At 61.1% G+C, this 19505-nt stretch overlaps 1 protein-coding gene across 2 annotated transcripts; it reads left to right on the forward strand.

The window, feature by feature from the left end:
* The first annotated feature begins 356 nt into the window (after positions 1-356).
* CASKIN1 (CASK interacting protein 1) lies at positions 357-19283 on the forward strand. Of its 2 annotated transcripts, XM_070413241.1 has the most exons (20): positions 357-624; positions 7847-7898; positions 8006-8103; positions 8304-8449; positions 8529-8624; positions 8752-8882; positions 9357-9465; positions 9554-9662; positions 9750-9844; positions 9964-10081; positions 11122-11223; positions 11328-11416; positions 11493-11577; positions 11663-11754; positions 12479-12589; positions 12673-12774; positions 14173-14311; positions 14386-16425; positions 17072-17498; positions 17851-19283. In XM_070413241.1, the coding sequence occupies exons 1-20, from the start codon at positions 531-533 to the stop codon at positions 17945-17947; spliced, it is 4332 nt and encodes a 1443-aa protein (XP_070269342.1). In that variant the 5' UTR covers positions 357-530; the 3' UTR covers positions 17948-19283. The 2 variants fall into 2 exon arrangements, with proteins under 2 accessions (XP_070269342.1, XP_070269343.1); XM_070413242.1 differs by lacking the exons at positions 12479-12589; positions 12673-12774.
* The last annotated feature ends 222 nt before the right edge of the window (positions 19284-19505 follow it).

Genomic DNA, 19505 nt, shown 5'->3' on the forward strand with positions numbered 1-19505 from the left:
TGGAAGCCTCTCTCGGGCTCAGCCTAGCAGCGCCGCCGCCGTACCGGGGCTTAGGGTCCATCTCCCCCTACGTCCCCAGTCCCCGGCGCTCCGGGGCCGCGGGGTGTTCGCGTAGGCCCGGCCTGACCCCCGCGGCCCGCACGTGGGGAGGGGGCGCCTAGGGAGGACGCGGCCTGATGTAGGGGCGGAGCCAAGGAGCCGGGCGCGCGGCCGGTGCGGCGGGCGGACGGAGGTCAGCAGCCACCAGAGAGGGACCCAGGCGTCCCGGAGGCGGTGCCAGGTGCCGCGCCCCCGCCTCGCGCCCGCCGCCGGCCCCCGCCTCCGGGCCGCCCCCCGCCCGTGACGCGCTCCCCGCCCCATCCTCGCCCGGAGCCCGAGCCGGAGCCGGAGGACGGCTAGGGGCGCGGGCGGAGGAAAAGGCGGCGGAGGAGGGAGGAGGATGCGGCCGGCGCCGCGGGGCTGCCGCCGTCGCCTCTGAGCCGCGCAGAGCGCACGGAGCGCAGCAGCGTCGCTGCGGCCCCGGCCGCGCCATGGGGAAGGAGCAGGAGCTGGTGCAGGCTGTGAAGGCGGAGGACGTGGGGACCGCGCAGCGGCTGCTGCAGAGGCCGCGGCCGGGGAAAGCCAGTGAGTGTAGGGGGCGCGGGGTTGGGGGGGCGGGGCGGGGCGGAGGGAGCCGCGGCGCGCTCGGGGGCCACCTCCGGCGCGGAGCCCCTCACCCCTCCTGGCGCAGGAGGGGGATGCTGTCGGTCCCCGGGGGCGGGGCGGGGCCGGGCCAGCAGCGCCCAGAACCTCGGTCCACACCCGCACCCCCAGCCCTGACGGAGGGGCGACACCGAGCCCCCCAGCGGGCACCTGGCGATACCCACCTGCCCGGTCTGGGCATTCGCATCCCTCCCTCCCTCCCTGCCTCGGTCCTTTTCTCTCCCCGGGCTGTGGGGCTGACAGCTGGAGGTCTCTGCTGGGCCTTTAAAGGGCAAGGCGGATGCCCTCCCCTTGGAGAGAGGGAGGGGCCCCTTGCGGTGAGGGGCATCAAGGCGCCTGATAGTCTCTGTCAGACCCCCCTTCCCGCCCCATGTTTAATAACACGCTTTTCAGGGAAGGGGGGGGGCAGGACCATGCTGGGGGTGTGGCTGCCCAGGCATGGCTGGGTGGGGGCCATTTACTGATAGGGGAGCAGAGGCCCAAGGTCGCCCAGCCCAGGCCGGGCTGAGCTCCAAGCAGGTGCAGACCCTGCAACAGATCCCAGTTCACTCTGGCTTCCCTGCTGGGAAAGAGGGTTGTGGGAGAGGGAGGGGTCTCCCACCGGCCATCCTGAGCTTGTGCCGGGGGGCACCCCAGGGAAGGGTTGGGAGCTTGAAGCCCTGATCCCAGCACTCATCCCAGCTCAACCAGGAGCCTCCCTGGGGGCTGCCGGAGATGGATGGATGGGCGTGTGGACCACATGTGCGGCTGCGCACGTATGGCTGTGTCAGTGTATCAGGGCACCTGTAGGGGCGCGGGCAGGGCTCTGCAGGATGGCACGTGGAGTCTGGGGACCCCACTCCCTACACCACCCCCAGGAACTGTATGTAAGCCAGGGAGGCCCCCTTCCCCTCTCTCCAGGAAGGATGCCGAGAACGGAGACTGCCTCGGAAGGTGGGAGGTATGTCCTTGAGCCCCAGAGGGACCCTCCTGCGGCAGTGCCTGCTCGCCAGCTCCTGCCTGCTCGGTGCAATCAGAGAGCTGCACAGCTGTGCCTTGCAGGCACACTACCCAGGCTGGCCTTGCCTTCCATGCCTAGTTGGGGCTGGCTTCAGGGTCTCAGGATTTCGAGGAGACTGAGCCTCGAAAGCAGGTGGAGGGATTGAGAAGTGGAAGGCAAGGTCAAGACTTCCACCTAGTGGTCGTGCCACCTTGTACATAAACAACTCCAGCTCCCCAAGCCGAGTCTGCAGGACGGGGATATTCCTGGTGCCTGTCTCTTGGCATTGTCGTAGGAATAGTGAGGGAGCGAACATGAGGCTCAGGCTCTTACTAAGTGCTCAGGAAGCACTGCCTGGGACCATTTCCTCAGCCCAGGGTGGGCAGGCCAGGGAAGTGGGAGCGTCAGATTTGGAGGTTCCTCCTCCCGTCTACTCTGGCCCCTTGGGGGAAGGTGTGAGGACTTTTACCTTTACCTGGGTCTCACCTGGGTCTCTACCTACACCCCTGCCTGGTCTGGTCTCTGGGCTCTGACTCACAGGAGCGGGCTTAATAAGTCAGACGGAGAAATCCCTCCATGAATTAGCTCAGTCGTCATGACAACGCTGGCCTGCTTTGGAGTAAGATGTATTTTGATTCAGCAAAGTACAGCTGGAGTTTGGGCCACGGGGTGGGGGGCACCCAGCAGTGCTCTGTAGGGCCCACGAGACTCCAGAGGTATTTTCATAACCTTGTTCCCATGATCTCCTTCCTGTGCTGGCACCTTCCCTTGGCCCCAGCCCCCCAGTGTGGCCCTAGGCTCGGTCAGCCCCCCATCCCACCTTGAAGGGCGCCTCCCTTTACACACACAGGAACTACCCCCTTAGCAGTTGTCTTTGAGGGGAAGAAGGGAAAATACTGGGCAGGAGCTGGCCTTATGCTGGGCGGGGGATACCCTGCCTTCCTGCTGGCCCAACTCTCCCTTTCTGAGTTTCCTGAAAATTACAGGCCAGTGCTCCTGTGTTCTCTCACCTTGGCCCACTAATCGTTCCGCTCCAGCATCTGACCTAGAGTCCCTGCCTGGGGGCCGTTGGAAAGGGGGCTGGACTGGAACTAAGAAAAGTGGTAGGTGGCAAGCACTGGCCCTGCTTCCCTGGAGAAGCTGGGGGGGCACCTTGCCCCATGGAGGCCATAGGGCTCAGCTACTCTGAGATGGGACCGGAGGAGACCAGGACCACATCCCTGTAGGGCAGTGGTTCTCAACCTTCCTCATGCCGCGACCCTTTAATACAGTTCCTCACGTTGTGGTGACCCCCAATTTCATTGTTACAAATTGAGCATAATTAAAGCATAGTGATTCATCACAAAAACAATATGTAATTATATATGTGTTTTCCGATGGTCTTAGGCGACCCCTGTGAAAGGGTCGTTCAACCCCCAAAGGGGTCTCGACCCACAGGTGGAGAACCGCTGCTGTAGGGGAAGAAGTAGCTCCGTGGGGCGGCCTATAAGAGGCCTCTGTAGTTGGAGGAGCATCTGGGCAGAGGGGTACAGGGAGGCCATGAGGGTGGGAGAGGGGCGGGGCCTCTGCAGCCTTGAGTCTGGAGCTGACCTTAAAGGTAGAGATGGTTCCAGGAGAGCAGTTAGAGGTCAGAGGTGATCAGAGACTGAAGTCTTGTGGTGGGGTGGGGGGAGGGTGGGGGCGAAGTTTATGCGCTGTTACTGATGCGGAATCCATAGGCTTAGTGCCCTTGTGGAAAGGGAAAGGGGGCGCCTAAGACTTTCAACTTGGTCCCCACTTGCCCCCTTATACCACCCTTACCCAGCCCCCCCCCCCCCCCCCCCGCCCCTGCCCCAGAGCCATGCTCTGCTCCAGCTTCATTCAGAGCACCTGTCTCCACCTGGTTCAGCCTCCCAGTCCTATGCAGGGTTCAGTTCTGGGACCTTCCTCCGTGCTCAGTGTCTCCCATAGGAATCAGGTGACTATCCCAAAACCTCAAGCTCCCCTCCATCCAAGTCCAGCTGTTTTCCTCTTTGAGGAGACCAGTGGCAGGGAGAAGGGTGAGATGACCTTACCCTGATGCCCCTCCTCATGGGAGGAGGGATCCCCCTTGGGATGGAGACTCCTCCTCCATTGGCGACTGAGTCACTTCCTGGGCCTTGACCTCCAGCCCCTCTGAAATTTCAACAAGTATGGGCCAGGTGAGCAGGTGGGCCTGGCTGTGGGTTCCGCTTGGAGCACCGGGCTCAGCGGCTGCCTGGAAGGCATCTGCTGTGGGAGGGAGGAAAGGGGGCTGGATGGGAAGTCTTGCTGGAGAAGCTGAGAACTGGCTACTAAGAACTGGAACTAAGAAAAGTGGTAGGTGGCAAACATTTGGATTGGGCAAGGTGTGTGTGGAGATTCGGGGGGGCGGGGGTTGAAAATGTCCTGAGTGTGTGATCCTGGACACGGTGGGAGGTCCTACAGGACAGCCATGTCTCTCTCTCTCTCTCTCTCTCTCTCTCTCTCTCTTAATTCTCATCTGAGGATATTTTTTCCATTGATTTTAAAGAGAGCAGAAGGGAGGGAAAGAGGGAGGGAGGGAAAGAGAGAGAGGGAGGGAGAGAAAGAAAGAGAAACATCGATGTGAGACACATCAATTGGTTGCCTTCGGCACGCACCCGGCCCACTCTAGCCACTGAGCACACTGGCCAGGGCATCACTGTCTTCAACGGAATAAGGAACTGCAGCATAGGGCCCAGTGCAACATGGGTGCCTTGTCCAAAATTCAGAATTTAAAATAGCAGTGTGAATGAACAGCTGCAGATATGTGCTCTATAATAGGCCAGAAATAAGGGAGGTTTCAAAGTTAAGGAATAAAACATCTCATTATTTGTATTGTATCTCTTTATTTTTTTTATTTTTATTTTTATTTTTTTTAAAATATATTTTATTGATTTTTTACAGAGAGGAAGGGAGAGGGATAGAGAGTCAGAAACATCGATGAGAGAGAAACATCGATCAGCTGCCTCCTGCACATCCCCCACTGGGGATGTGCCCGCAACCCAGGTACATGCCCTTGACCGGAATCGAACCTGGGACCTTTCAGTCTGCAGGCCGACGCTCTATCCACTGAGCCAAACCGGTTTCGGCTCTCTTTATTTTTTTATTTTAAAATACATTTTATTGATTTTTTACAGAGAGGAAGGTAGAGAGATAGAGAGAAACATCGACGAGAGACAAACATCGATCAGCTGCCTCCTGCACACTCCCCACTGGGGATGTGCCCGCAACCAAGGTACATGCCCTTGACTGGAATCGAACCTGGGACCTTTCAGTCCACAGGCCAACGCTCTATCCACTGAGCCAAACTGGTTAGGGCTATATTGTATCTCTTTAGTCAGAGTTATCCTAATATACAGTGGGGCCTTGACTTATGAGTTTATTTATTTTTATTTTTATTTTTTAAATTTTTTTAAAAAATATATTTTATTGGTTTTTTACAGAGAGGAAGGGAGAGAGATAGAGAGTTAGAAACATCGATCAGCTGCCTCCTGCACATCTCCCACTGGGTATGTGCCCACAACCCAGGTACATGCCCTTGACCGGAATCGAACCCGGGACCTTTCAGTCCGCAGGCTGATGCTCTATCCACTGAGCCAAACCGGTTTTGGCGACTTAGGAGTTTAATTCATTCCGAGACCGAGCTTGTTAAGGAGCTCGTTAACTCAAATTACTCTATCAACTCAATGCAAAAAAATCGGCCAAGAGACAGCTGGTATCTCAAAAAACTCGTTAGTCGGGACACTCGTAAGTCAAGGCCCCACTGTACTCTCACATTGCAGCTTCTAAAAAAATTGTTCTAAGAACTAAAGACAGCACTCTGTAAACAGATAGAAGTATTGAGCATAGTGTAGGCTGAGAAATCCCATAATATTTATTAGGAAAAGATTAGCACATTTTCCAGAGATTTCCCTTTGAGTCAATAAAATTTTTCTATGGGAACAGCAACCACAACAACAAAAAAAGAATTTAAGATGACCACAAGCAGAGCATCCAACCAGATGGGGGGCCCTTCGGCGCGACTGTGCAGGTCACATGCCTGACACTGGCCCTGGCAGGTGGACAGAGTGTGGGACTAGGATATGACTTCAGTCTCTGATTTACTGAGCACCTTGTATGTACCCGGCGCTGTTCCGGCCACCAAGGATCCAGCAGTGAGCAAATAAAACCTGGTCCTCTTGGAGCCAGCAGTTCAGTGACGGAGATGGACCATGAACCAGGTCAATGGTGGTGATGGGGGCTAAGGAGAAATCTACAACAGACCTGGGGTGGGTGGGGGGTTACTGTTTTAGATGGGGAGACCAAGCAGGTGACATGTGGATAAAGACCTAACGGACATGAGATAAGGAATCCTCGGAATAACTGGCGGCAGAAGAGCCTCACACATGTATGTAACATGTGCAGTTTCAGTGGCAGGGTGGCCAGTGTGTTGGAGCGCCCTTATGTGGCTGGAACGGGTGCTGAGGAAGTGCAAGGGCCGCATCATGCAGAGCCACTGTCCAGAGAGACGGGTGCTGTTGGGGGGTCTTCCGGAGAGGAGCAAAGGCATCGGATCGGATCCTGTTCTAACAGGGCTCCCGCGGGGATGGAGGGTGGACTGAAGGGAGCCAAGGGGGAGTGAGGGCACCCGTGGAGAGGTGATGGCGGTGATTCCTCTGGAGACGCTGGCCTGGCCCAGGGTGGTAAGAAGTGGTAGATCCTGAGTGTGCTCGGAGAGTGTCTTAAAGACAGAGCCAGCAGGATTCACCGATGGAGGAGATTTAAGGTAGTCGAGGAGGGACTCAGGGTTTGGCCTGGACCACTGAGAAAGGGTGGCATTGCTGCCGAGACAGATGGATTTCGGCACCAGCAGTGTCTGAGCAGAGGCAGGGGCAGGGAGGGCTGAGGCCCCTCTTCCTGGAGCCTCTGCTCTGGGCAGGAGAAGCCCCCATCACTGGAGGGTGTGGGTGGGGTTCCCATAGAACTAATATTAGTCATCGCCACTCACTGAGCCGACTCCTTGCCGAACGCTTCATGCTTTCTGTCTGGAAACGTCCTCAGGTCTCCGAGGCCAGCCTCGTTAGCCCCCCTCGAGCTCATTCCCGAGGCCATAGGGGTTGTATGAGGGGCAGAGGAAGATTCGAGTTTGGGCCTGTCTGACTGTGCGCTTTGTGGGCCACTGGGGGACCTACACCCCGCACTGAGCTGCGCTGCAGCAGCCCCTCTGTGCCTCGACTCCCTTGGTTCCCTGTCCTTGGGCCCCCCTGCCCCCATCCCTGCCCTGGGCCTGGACAAAGGGGCTTCTGTCCTGCCAGCCCCTCCCTCCCTCACAGAGCAACTGACCCACAAATAGGTTATGTAACCATGGCCTCGACAGGCAGGGGCTTGGCCTGAGTCTGGCTGGACCTGAGCCCACGGGGAGGGTGTCGGAGGGCCCCCCTCCTTTTGGCAGGCAGCTTCTGGGGGCCCCGGGCGGAGACTAGAGCCCTGAAGGGAGGACTTGGGCCCCTCGGGCTCCCGGTGGTGAATCCTAGGACCTGAGTGTACCCCGGAGCATGTATATGAGGTGGCCATTCTCATGTGGTCATTCAGAGGCACTGGCCCAATCGCCTTCCTTCCCTTCCTGCCCAGCTGAGTGGGGCTCATCTACACTGGCCAGCCCCAAGGCTGGGCGAGGGGGAGGCTGCATCGTGGAAAGGCAGATCTTCCCTCAGAGATACCCTCATTTCTGGGTGTCCCAGCCTTCCCGGGCCACCCCCAGCCCATCTGGGTCCTTCTGAAAGACAGATTGGGCCGGCTCTCTCCCTCCCACTGTCGGCCGGGGATACGTGCGCACATGTGTGTGCCTGTGTGGGTGCGCCATCCTGGCTTCTGTCCGCAGGCAGGGCCAGGCCGGAGACCTTGAACCTGTGAGCCTCCCAACATCTTAGTTTAGTGGGAAACCAAGGTCTAAAAAGCTGGAGCTGAGCGCAGGGAACAGAGTTGAGTGAGTGAATGGATGTTTTTTAAACTAAACACTTAGGTAGCTTTGGCTCTGAGCCTGCCAGGGAGCCAGCGAGCACCCTCTGCCTGCTTTTAAGCTGCTGGAGTGGGCTAGGACCCAGGCTGACTGCAGGAGGGGCTGGGCAGAGCCTCCCTCACTTGTGTCTCCTTCCCCGCTCCCAGAGCTCCTGGGCTCCACCAAGAAGATCAATGTCAACTTTCAGGACCCGGATGGGTGAGTTCTCAGGCAGGGCAATGCCAGTCTGGGATGGGGGCAAAAGGGCTTCTGGGGGAGGCTGGGTGCCTGAGTCCCTGCCCATCTGTGTTTGTCACCTGTCCCAGCTTCTCTGCCCTGCACCACGCGGCCCTGAATGGCAACACGGAATTGATCACCCTGCTGCTGGAGGCCCAAGCTGCCGTAGACATCAAGGACAACAAAGGCAAGGCCGGGCAGGGACCTTAGAGCAAGGGGATGGGTTGAGGTCAGGGGTCCCTTGAGGACTGGATGGTTCTTCAATTGAGGTCTCCACCCAGGGTCTCAGGCTGGGTGTAGGCAGGTCCTCATGGGCTCTGCATCCTAGAGGTCAGGGGTGGGCTCAGGGTGAGAGACCAGCTCCCAGTGGCTCCTGCCTGCCCCCAGGCATGCGGCCACTGCACTATGCGGCCTGGCAGGGCCGGAAGGAGCCCATGAAGCTGGTGCTAAAGGCAGGCTCAGCGGTGAACATCCCATCAGATGAGGGCCACATCCCCCTCCACCTGGCGGCCCAGCACGGTCACTACGATGTGGTGAGGACCACCTCGGGGGTTGCGCGTGTGGGAGGCGTGAGCCCGGCAGCCCGGGGCTGACTGCACTCTGCACCCGCAGTCCGAGATGCTGCTGCAGCACCAGTCGAACCCGTGCATGGTGGACAGCGCCGGGAAGACGCCTCTGGACCTGGCCTGCGAGTTCGGCCGTGTTGGGGTAAGTCTCCCAGGAGCTGAGAGCCACTCCATCTGCTCTGCTGCCTCTTCTGGGGTTGGAGTCGGGGACAGACCTGCAACTCCCTGGCCTGTTTCTGGGTGCCCCCTACTCTGACCCCTCCTTCAAGGTGGTCCAGCTGCTCCTGAGCAGCAACATGTGCACAGCCTTGCTGGAGCCCCGTCCGGGGGACACCACCGACCCCAATGGAACCAGCCCCTTGCACCTGGCAGCCAAGAACGGCCACATTGACATCATCAGGTATGGTTCTGTCGGGGTGGGGTTCCCAGCTCTGGGGCTCTGCTCCTGGCTTGGTGATAAGATGGGAGCAGTCTCGGAGCTGTGGCCTCTGGATGCCACGGGCACCTCCAGCTGCCCACATGAGGGATGTGCTAGAAGGGGGTGGGGAGTGGGCATCGATAGCCACATAGCCTGGGCTCTGTTGCAGTCCTGTCACTCGCTGGGTGACTTCGTGGATACACTTAACCTCTCTGAGCCTCAGCTTTTCCATGGGCCTCACAGCAGTACCAGTGGGAAAAGACGAGGTAGCTGCTGTGAAGGGTTAGCACAGGGCGGGCACTTCCACAAGTGCTTCGTCACTGTCAGGTATGTTGTCAGGGAGATGGGTAGGGCCGGTCAGTCCTTAGGCCCTTGGAAATCGGGGCTCAGCTTTGGGGTGCTGGGGCCGAGAGCTCCTGCTGTAGGCCCCGCCTGCTCCCCCTGCCTTCCCGCCAGACTCCTGCTCCAAGCTGGCATTGACATTAACCGCCAGACCAAGTCCGGCACAGCCCTGCACGAGGCTGCGCTCTGTGGGAAGACAGAAGTGGTTCGGCTGCTGCTGGACGTGAGTCGGAGGCCCAGGGGAGCTGGGTCCAAGGCAGGGTTGGGAGAACGGGGTGGTTTTGACAGACCTCGCCCCCTGGCCCACGCAGAACGGGATCAATGCCCACGTGAGGAACACATACAGCCAGACGGCCCTGGACATCGTGCACCAGTTCACCACGTCGCAGGCCAGCAAGGAGATCAAGCAGCTGCTGCGAGGTGGGCCCAGGTGGGGCAGGGGATCTGGAGCGGGGCCTGGGCCAGGCTGGTTCGAAGGACTGGGGAGTCTACCTCCTGTGTCCCCAGAGGCCTCAGCGGCTCTGCAGGTCCGGGCGACCCAAGATTATTGCAACAATTATGACCTGACCAGCCTCAACGTGAAAGCTGGGGATATCATCACAGTAAGGATGGCCTGGGGTTGTGGAGCTGGGATGCTCACCCCACATTCCCCCTCAGCAATTGGGGAGCCAGTTGACCCAGAAGTCTCCCTGCGTGTGCTCTCCCCACCTCATCTGGCCAGGTCCTTGAGCAGCATCCAGATGGCCGATGGAAGGGCTGTATCCATGACAACCGGACAGGAAATGACCGGGTGGGCTACTTCCCATCCTCCCTGGGCGAGGCCATCGTCAAGCGAGCAGGCAAGTCCTACCCAGGCCTGGGCTTGGGGGCCAAAGGAAGGAAATGCACATGTGTGTCGGATGGCAGGGCGAGGACCGAGCTCTGGCCATGGCTGGGTGCAGGGTCCAAAGTGGTGTTCAGAAGTGTGTCCTGCCAGCTGTCTCCTCATCAGTGTCCTCATGCCCATTCCTTCATTTATTCAACCGACATTGCACACTGACCACTAGGAATAGATGGCGACTCAGATGGACATCAGTCCTGCTTTCAAGGAGCTTGCCCCCAGGGAGGGAGGGGAGCAGGGGACAGTGAAGTAACCACAGAATGAAACACACCAGCCAACGGCACAGAATGTGGATGGAGACCACAGGGTGGTCAGAGGAGGCCCTGAGAAATGGGAGGGACTGGCTACAGGCAGAGCACTCCAGGCAGTGGGAACCACGTGTGCAGAGGCACTGAGGCAGGAAAGACTGTGATATGTGTAAGGGTCCATAGGAGGCCAGCATGGCTGACGCAGAGTTAGGGAGAGGGAGAGGAGGGAGGACATGGCCACAGGGCCGTGGAGTGGTTTCACGCAGGGGACTGGTGAGATCACAGAGATGGACAGGTGGGATAAAAGAGAGAGTGGTCCAGTTAGGTGATGCGGCTAGTCTACCCACCTAACTGGACCACTAGTTCTCCTGGGGTGGAGAGCCTCGCCCCAGGCACCTGGGTGCCTCTTTCCTCCGCCCTGTTCCCCTGGCACAGAGGAGGTTTCACCCTCTGGCAATCTGCACCCCTCCCCCCAACAGGACCGCAGGGCCACTGGTAAGCTGGCCAGATAGCCTGGCGTAGGCTCCTCTCTGCCACATTCTCCTGCTCTCCAATGTCCCGTGTGGGGAGGGGGTCTTCTAAGGGTCTCTCAGGGCAGGAGGAGACTGTTGTGCTGACCCCACCCCTGAGGCGTGCATGTGTTGGGCCTCTACCTAGGCTTGGGGCTGGGCCAGGGGACACCCTCCTTTCGGTGTCTGGCTCCCAGGCCTGGGCTGGTCCAATACTCAGGGAGGCTATGGTTGGCCCACAGGTCCCCGAGCAGGTGCTGAGCAAAGCTCACCTCAGGGAGGCAGCTTGCCGGGACCCTCTGCACCCCCTGAGGAGATCTGGGTGCTGAGGAAGCCTTTTGCAGGTAGGTGGGGGCCTCTGGAGGGCGGGGCAGCAGTACTTCCGCAAGGTAGCTCCCAAGCAAGCGAGGCGGGGCCAGCGCTGGCTGATGCTCCCTTGTGCTGGCAGGTGGAGACCGCAGTGGCAGCTTGAGCAGTGTGGCTGTTGGCCGGAGCAGCGGGGCCCACACCCTGCACGCAGGGTCTGAAGGGGTCAAGGTAGGTGGGGTGGTGACGGGGCCGGGGCGGCCTGGGCCCAGAGCAGCGCTGGCCAGCTGATCTGTCTGGGTTGCAGCTCCTGGCAACAGTGCTCTCCCAGAAGTCCATCTCCGAGTCTAGCCCCGGGGACAGCCCCGTCAAGCCTCTGGAGGGCTCAGCAGGTAAGAGCAAGGACGCAGCACTGCTGTCCTGGCTGACAGGTAGCCTTTGAGCAGCCCTTGGCCCACCATGCCCTCTCATCCCCAGGGGCGGCCAGGTCCCAGCCTCCAGTGGCCCATGCTGGGCAGGTCTATGCGGAACTGCCGTCCAAGAAGCTGGAGCCGGCATCGGAGGGCAAGGTACAGGGCCTGGGCTGGCAGCAGGGAGGGGTGCCCAGGGCAGCCTGCCTGGCCTGGCCACAGTACAGCCGAGGGCTCTTGACAGGCTAGCCCCCTCCTTCTGTCTGTCTCAGTCTGTGTGTGTAGGTGTTGTCTATTGTGTGGGCTGTGCGTGTGAATTAGTATGTGTAAGAAGCGTGCACGGGTGTGAGGTGAACGAGGGTGTGCATGTGTGTGTGGTGTGACTGTGAGGCGGGCACGTGTGCATGTGTGCGTGAGTATGAAATGGCACGAGTGAGACCAGACGAGTTGTGTACATGAGTGAGGTGGGTCCTGTGTGCATGACTTGCGTGCTGGGAGCTGCCGGCTGAGTCCTGCAAACTTCTGGGCAAAGCTCACCTTCCAGGGAGTGAGGGGCAGTGCTGAGGCCCCATCCTAGAGCCTCACCTGGGGCCACACTGCAGGGTGTCCCTGGTGCAGGAATGGGGGGATGGTCAGAAGCAGCTGAGCCTTCCCGGTGGAGAACACAGAGCGATGCTGCAGTGCCGTGCGGAGCTCGAGACAGCGGCAGCCAGGACCACAGAGTGAGGAGGGAGCACCAGTGCCAGACTGACTGGGGCCTAGCTGCACGTGGACCGTGGACGGCAGACTGAGCTGACACAGAGGAGGCACCGTGGCGGCTGGGGTGTGCGCCCGGCGGGTGGGTGGGTGGGCGGGCCTGCAGCGGGTGCCTTGTGTCTTCCAGAGCGCTGAGGCTGTGAGCCAGTGGCTCGCCACGTTCCAGCTGCAGCTGTACGCCCCCAACTTCCTCAGCGCTGGCTACGACCTGCCCACCATCAGCCGCATGACCCCTGAGGTGAGCTGCCCAAAGGCTGGCCACCAGCCACGACCCAGAAACAGATCCCCTACCTCCAGCTAACAGGCTGCTCCTCTAACTAGGACCTCACGGCCATTGGGGTCACCAAACCAGGCCACCGGAAGAAGATCACGGCAGAGATCAGCAGCCTCAGCATCCCCGACTGGCTGCCTGAGCACAAACCCGTAAGGCTCCCTGCACCCTGTGGCTGGGCCCAGGATGGGCAGATAGACAGACAGACTGCCTCCCTGGCTACAGCCCTCAGCTGCCCTCTGGAGCTCCAGGGAGTGGAGACCAGAGGACGGTCCCTCAGCGTGGCCCACCTGGACGACGTTTGTCCATCACAGGCACTGGGACTGGCCTTCCTGAGGCAGGAACAGGGGTGACAACCTGTGAGGGCCGTCAGGGTGAAGGGAGAATACCTCTCTCCACTCCCCCCTCCATACTCAGGCAGTCACACAGGGACACCGGCACCCCAGCAACGCTGCCCCTTGCACACCTACCCAGGCACCAGAGAGGGGCCTGCGTTGATGGGATATGCTTGCACACACCAGGCATGTGCGTGGGGAAGATGTGTGAGTGTGCATGCTCCATGTACACAGACAGCACACGCACACTAAATATATTCAAGGTGCCCATTGATGACTGCACGCACACACCCACACATTTAACTGCACGTGCCAGCTGTGTTGACAGCTGACACCCACTCTGACTGCAGGCCGTGCTATTACTGACAGGCACTCATATGGTGGAACCGGTTCTGGGCCAGGAGAAGGTAGGCTCAGGGCCTGTTGCCTCAATGCTGCCTCTCTGGTTCTCACGCAGAGCTGTGATTCCCCATCCATTGATGGGGCGATGCCATGACCACCAAAAGCCCCCAGGGCTGTGGGTCAGGGACAGGTAGGTTGAGAACATCTGCCTTGCCGCACTCAGTCAGTGGCTCCTCGGTCCTCCCGGTGAGCACGTCGGGGTCCCAGGGGTCTCATTGGCTCTTGAGGATATGCTGTGCGTTGGTGCGTTAGCGATGCCCTGCTGGGCGTGTGGACAGGTGGATGCCGGTCAGGAAGCCACTGGGCGGTACTGGGTGAAGACTCTCATGGCTGTTTGCACACATGTGTGATGTGGCCGTGTGACTGTGCCTGATGCGGGTGAGAAGTTGTGAGAGGGTGTGAGCATGACACAGAGGGAAGTCAGTGCCCGTGTGTGGCTGTGATCCAGGGTATGCGTGTACACGTATCTGGTTGGTGGTACTGTGTATCTGCGTCCTTGACGTATGGTGCGTGTCCACTGGGTGCTGTCCCATGGTTGCCTGGACAGGTGAGGAGGAAGTGCAGTCTTTCCCAAATGGTGTCCTGAAGATAGGGTTGCCCTGTGTGTGCGTGTTTGTGTGTGTTTGCACGTGCACGTGAGCTGGACTTGGGCTCCTGCTGAGGCTGCGCTGTCTCCAGAGCTGACACTTCTGTTGGTTTGTCCTCTGTCTGTACCGGGCTGGCCCGATGCCCCTGCCCCAGCAGCTCCCAGTAGTCGACGGGCTGTGGGTAGCCAGCTCTGGCTGCCCTCTGTGTCCCCTGCTCTGTATATAGGCTAACCTGGCTGTGTGGCTGTCCATGATCGGCCTGGCCCAGTACTACAAGGTGCTGGTGGACAATGGCTATGAGAACATCGACTTTATCACCGACATCACCTGGGAGGACCTGCAGGAGATTGGGATCACCAAGCTGGGTGAGGCTCCAGCCCCCACCACTTCCTGGTCCTTGCCACTCTCCCTGGCCTGACCTGCCCCATACCCCACTCAGGACACCAGAAGAAGCTGATGCTGGCAGTGAGGAAACTGGCAGAGCTGCAGAAGGCCGAGTACGCTAAGTATGAAGGGGGACCTCTGCGCCAGAAGGCGCCGCAGTCTCTTGAAGTGATGGCCATTGAGTCGCCGCCCCCTCCTGAGCCTGCCCCAGCTGAGTGCCAGTCTCCAAAGATGACCACCTTCCAGGACAGCGAGCTCAGTGGTGAGCTGCAGGCTGCCATGACTGGCCCGGCAGAGGGGGCTGCCACCCCTGCTGCTGCCGAGAAGCCCTCCAATCACCTGCCACCCACCTCCAGGGCCCCTGTGCGTCAGGAGCCCAGTCTGGGTGGGCGGGCACGGCATATGAGCAGCTCTCAGGAGCTGCTGGGTGATGGGTTCCCGGGGCCTGGCAGCCCTATGTCACGAAGCCAGGAGTACCTCCTGGATGAGGGACCAGCCCCTGGTACTCTGCCCAAGGAGGCGCGGCCCGGCCGCCACGGCCACAGCATCAAGCGGGCCAGTGTGCCTCCGGTGCCCGGCAAGCCACGGCAGGTCCTTCCACCAGGTGCCAGCCCCTTCACGCCCCCCCAGACTCCCACGAAAGCTCGGCCAGGTTCCCCCCAGGCCCTGGGGGTGCCTCATGGTCCAGCCCCAGCCACAGCCAAGGTGAAGCCCACCCCACAGCTGCTGCCACCTATGGAGCGACCCATGTCGCCCCGCTCCCTGCCTCAGTCCCCCACACACCGGGGCTTTGCCTATGTGCTGCCCCAGCCCGTGGAGGGCGAGGCAGGGCCAGCTGCTCCTGGGCCTGCCTCCGCCCCCGCCCCCGCCCCTGTGCCCGTGCTGTGTCTGCCCCCCGAGGCCGATGTGGAGCCAGGGCGGCCTAAGAAGCGCGCCCACAGCCTGAATCGCTATACAGCGTCTGACAGCGAGCAAGAGCGCGATGAGCTGCTGGTGCCAGCTGCTGCCGGGCCCTATGCCACAGTCCAGCGGCGTGTAGGCCGCAGCCACTCAGTGCGGGCACCTGCTGGTGCTGACAAGAACGTCAATCGCAGCCAGTCCTTCGCTGTGCGGCCCCGGAAAAAGGGGCCCCCACCACCTCCGCCTAAGCGCTCCAGCTCAGCCATGGTCAGCGCCAACCTGGCTGATGAGTCAGCACCTGATGCTGAGACCAAAGGAGCTGGGACTGAGGATGGCCAGCTGGGGGTCCGGGCACAACGCCGGCGGGCCAGTGACCTGGCTGGCAGCGTGGACACGGGCAGTGCTGGCAGTGTGAAGAGCATTGCAGCCATGCTCGAGCTGTCATCCATTGGGGGTGGGGGCCGGGCAGCCCGTAGGCCCCCCGAGGGCCACCCCACGCCTCGCCCCGACAGCCCAGAGCCAGGCAGGGTGGCAACAGTGCTGGCCTCCGTGAAGCACAAGGAGGCCATTGGGCCTGACGGAGAGGTGGTGAACCGGCGCCGCACGCTCAGCGGGCCTGTCACAGGACTTCTGGCCGCTGCCCGCCGAGGGCCTGGGGAACCGGCAGGGCCTGCAGATCATGGCCACTTTGCAGAGGATGGCACTGGCCGGCAAAGGCCTCGAGGTCCAGCCAAGGGAGAGGCAGGTGGGGAGGGTCCTCCCTTGGCCCGGGTAGAGGCCAGTGCCACGCTGAAGAGGCGCATCCGAGCCAAGCAGAGCCAGCAGGAGAATGTCAAGTTCATCTTGACTGAGTCCGACACGGTCAAGCGCCGGCCCAAGGCCAAGGAACGGGAGGCGGGTCCAGAGCCACCGCCCTCACTGTCCGTGTACCAGAATGGCACAGGCACTGTGCGCCGCAGACGGGGCTCCGAGCACGCTGGACCCCTGGAGCTGCCCCCGCCACCCGCGCCCACCGAGCCCCTGCCCTCCGACCTGATGCACTTGCCCCCGCTGCCCCCACCAGACAGTGATGCCCGGAAGCCAGCCAAGCCGCCTGTCTCTCCCAAGCCTGTCCTGGCTCAGCCGGTACCCAAGATCCAGGGGTCACCCACACCCGCCTCCAAGAAGGTGCCGCTGCCAGGTCCCAGCAGCCCAGGTAGGTGAGGGAGCCAGCTGGGGAAGGGCCTCCACCCACCTCCCCACTCTGGTCTGAAGGGTTTTTCTCTTCTTGGATTTGATGGCAGTCAGGTGGGAGTAGGGTGGAGTGTCCTCAGACTGTCTCATCCATCCACCTAGAGGACAACTCTGCCAACCCAGAGCTGGGAGGAGGGTGGCTGGTCCTCAACGTGCTCCCTGAAGGAGGCACAGAAACTTATTAATAGTAGCACCAGGGGAGGGAGGACTCTGACCCAGCTGGAGTGGGATCCCAGCACTCAGGAGGGAGCGGGGAGGCTTCCGGGCAAAAGGATCCCAGGTGCAAAGGCCCTGTGGCAGTCAAACAACCCAAGGGCCACACCTAGAACGGGATGTGGTGGGGGAGGGGAGGGGGCGGACCCGGAGGGATTTGGAAACAGCGATGCCACCAGGGTTTGCCTGGGGAAGCACGTTCTTTGGTTGCCATGGGAGGCTGGGGTGGGAGGGGCAGTGGAGAGCTGCGGCGGCGGCGGCGGCGGCGCTGTGCTGAGGACACTGTATCTCCGCTCCTGGGTGGGAGGCAGGGGCTGCGGCGGGGCTGGTGCCGGGATGGGCGGCGTGCGCACTGCGCGACCTCCCGCAGCGAGCGAGTCTCCTCCTCCCCGCAGAGGTGAAGACACATGGCACACCGCCGCCCGTGTCTCCCAAGCCGCCGCCGCCGCCCACGGCGCCCAAGCCGGTCAAGGCCGCGGCGGGGCTGCAGCCAGGCAGCGCCAACCCGTCGCCCACGCCCTCGCCGGCGCGCCAGCCGCCCGCTGCCCTCGCCAAGCCAGCCAGCACGCCGCCCTCGCTGAGCGCCAGCCCCGCCAAGCCCCCGTCTCCGAGCGCGCCCGCGCTGCACGTGCCCGCCAAGCCGCCGCGCGCCGCTGCGGTCGCGGCCGCTGCAGCCGCGGCCTCCGGGCCCCCTGCGGCACCCGAGGGCACCTCGCTGGGGGACAGCGCCCAGCAGAAGCTGGAGGAGACGAGCGCGTGCTTGGCGGCGGCGCTGCAGGCAGTAGAAGAAAAGATCCGGCAGGAGGACGCTCAGGGCCAGCGGTAGGTGGGGCGGGGTCCGGTGGGGCGTGGGCATCTGGGCGCCTCTTGGGTTAGTGAAGGTGTAGTGGACGGGCTGGGGCGTAACCCATGCCTTGAGGGCGTGGTCTCGGACACCTTACACAGCGGGGCGGGGCCCGGCGTGGGCGGGGCTTGTACGCCACCCTGTCATTTACTTTCTGAGGCAGCTGTGCTCCGCTGGAATGGGGGCTGGGGGCGGGGTCAGAGGCCGTGGGGCGTGGCCCCACCATGCAATGCTGATTTGAGTGGGAGGCGTGGTCTACGTAGGGAGGGGGCACGGCCTTTTGCCCCGACCCCACCTTGCCCCCCTCTTCTCACACTGCGCCCACCCCAGCCCCTCTGCCTCGGAGAAGAGCACGGGCAGCATCCTGGACGACATCGGCAGCATGTTTGATGACCTGGCGGACCAGCTGGACGCCATGCTGGAATGATGTGGCACACGTTGGGCCCACCAGCTGCCTGGGCTCTAGCTGCACACTGACCTTTACCTCAGGATGGGCACTTCTGGGCGCAGCGCACGTGGGCACGGTGGGCGGCCGAGGGGGACGGGGTGCAGGGGACAGCCTGCCAGGGCCGCGAGGCGGGGGCGGGTCGTGCTGCTCTGTCCCTGCACAAGCACAACTCCTGCCCCCTGGGCCCAGGCAAGATGCCCAGCGTGGAAGACTGCCTGGCCTAGGGACCCAAGGGCTCTGGACAGATGCTGCTGCTCTGTGGGTGCCTGTCCCTGTCTGCTGCTCCCTGTGCAATAACTGCTGGGCTACCCGCCCACCCACCACCGGGCTCTGCCCAGTGTGCAGAGAAGGGGCAGCCCCTGGCACCCCTGCCCTGAATCCATGTTGGGCCCACCTTGGGAGGTAGTGGGAGGGGGGGCAGCCACTGTAGCCCCCTCCCCAATCAGTGGCAGAGCACAGGCCTATGCCCAGCACAGAACTGCCCACTGGGGACCTCTGCCAGCTGCTCTGGCACAGCACAAGGGGCTGGGGTCAGGACCCCTGCCCTACTCTACCCCACAGAATATAAGCTATTGAGAGTATTAATTTATTGGGAATAAGCTGAGGCAAATTTCCCTAGAGAAACAAAAAGGTATAACTTTAACGAATATATATTTAAAGAAAGAAAAAATATTATTGATTCTATAGAAAACCATTTACCAACTGCAAGGACACTGGAGTCTCGCTCGAGACAAAAGCTGTTCCGGGCCCTGGCCACTGTCTGTCCTTTCCCTCTACGCAGGAGTGGCCAGACCCCTGGGCCAGTAGCGCACACAGTAGGCTGGGGTCTGTGCTCCACCAGGGCCTCCCTCTGCTCTCTCTTAACTTCTCGGTGTCTGAAGAACTCGAAGGATGTGCCTTGCTGCTGGGCTGTGTCCTCCATGCCGTGGAGATGGCGAGGAGGGCTCCCTCCTCTCTGGGGGATGCTGCTGTGACGGTCTGCCTGGGTTTGGGGGAAGCTACGTGCACAGCGTGACGCGGTGGTCGGCCGGATGACAGCAGTGGGTGCAGGGCGTGCATGCCAGGCTGCGTGTGGCGCGTGTGAAGGTGTGCCTGACTCCCTCCCCAGGCTCCGAGCAGGCAGCCAGCCCACCCCCATCTGAATTCCCACGGATGCTTCTGCTCGTGGTCCAAGGCTGTGTCGTGTGGTTGTTCTCGCCTCTCTCTCCTCGCCCCCTCCAAAAAAGTACTGACCAGCCTCCTCTATTGTGTTTGCTGACCCACGTGTGTTGGACACAACTTTGACATTTCTTAAAAAAAAAAAAAAAATTAAAAATGCCAAAAACCAGCAATTGTGATGCAGGTGGGCGGAGGGGATCGGCCAAGGTGGCATCTAGGAACGTGAGGCCCTTTCAGCTGTCATGTGGTGGCACTTCCCCTAGTGGATTTACCTGGTCGTCCACCTGACCTCTCCTTAGTGGGTGGCCAAGGCGGGGGCTCCAGCAGGTCGGGAGGGGGGTCTGGGCAGGGCGGTACTCTTGGCTGTCAATAAACAGCA

This window comes from Myotis yumanensis, unplaced genomic scaffold (genome assembly GCF_028538775.1).
Source record: "Myotis yumanensis isolate MYYU_CA2020_CCGP unplaced genomic scaffold, mMyoYum1.0.hap1 SCAF_4, whole genome shotgun sequence".
Taxonomy (NCBI): Eukaryota; Metazoa; Chordata; class Mammalia; order Chiroptera; family Vespertilionidae; genus Myotis; species Myotis yumanensis.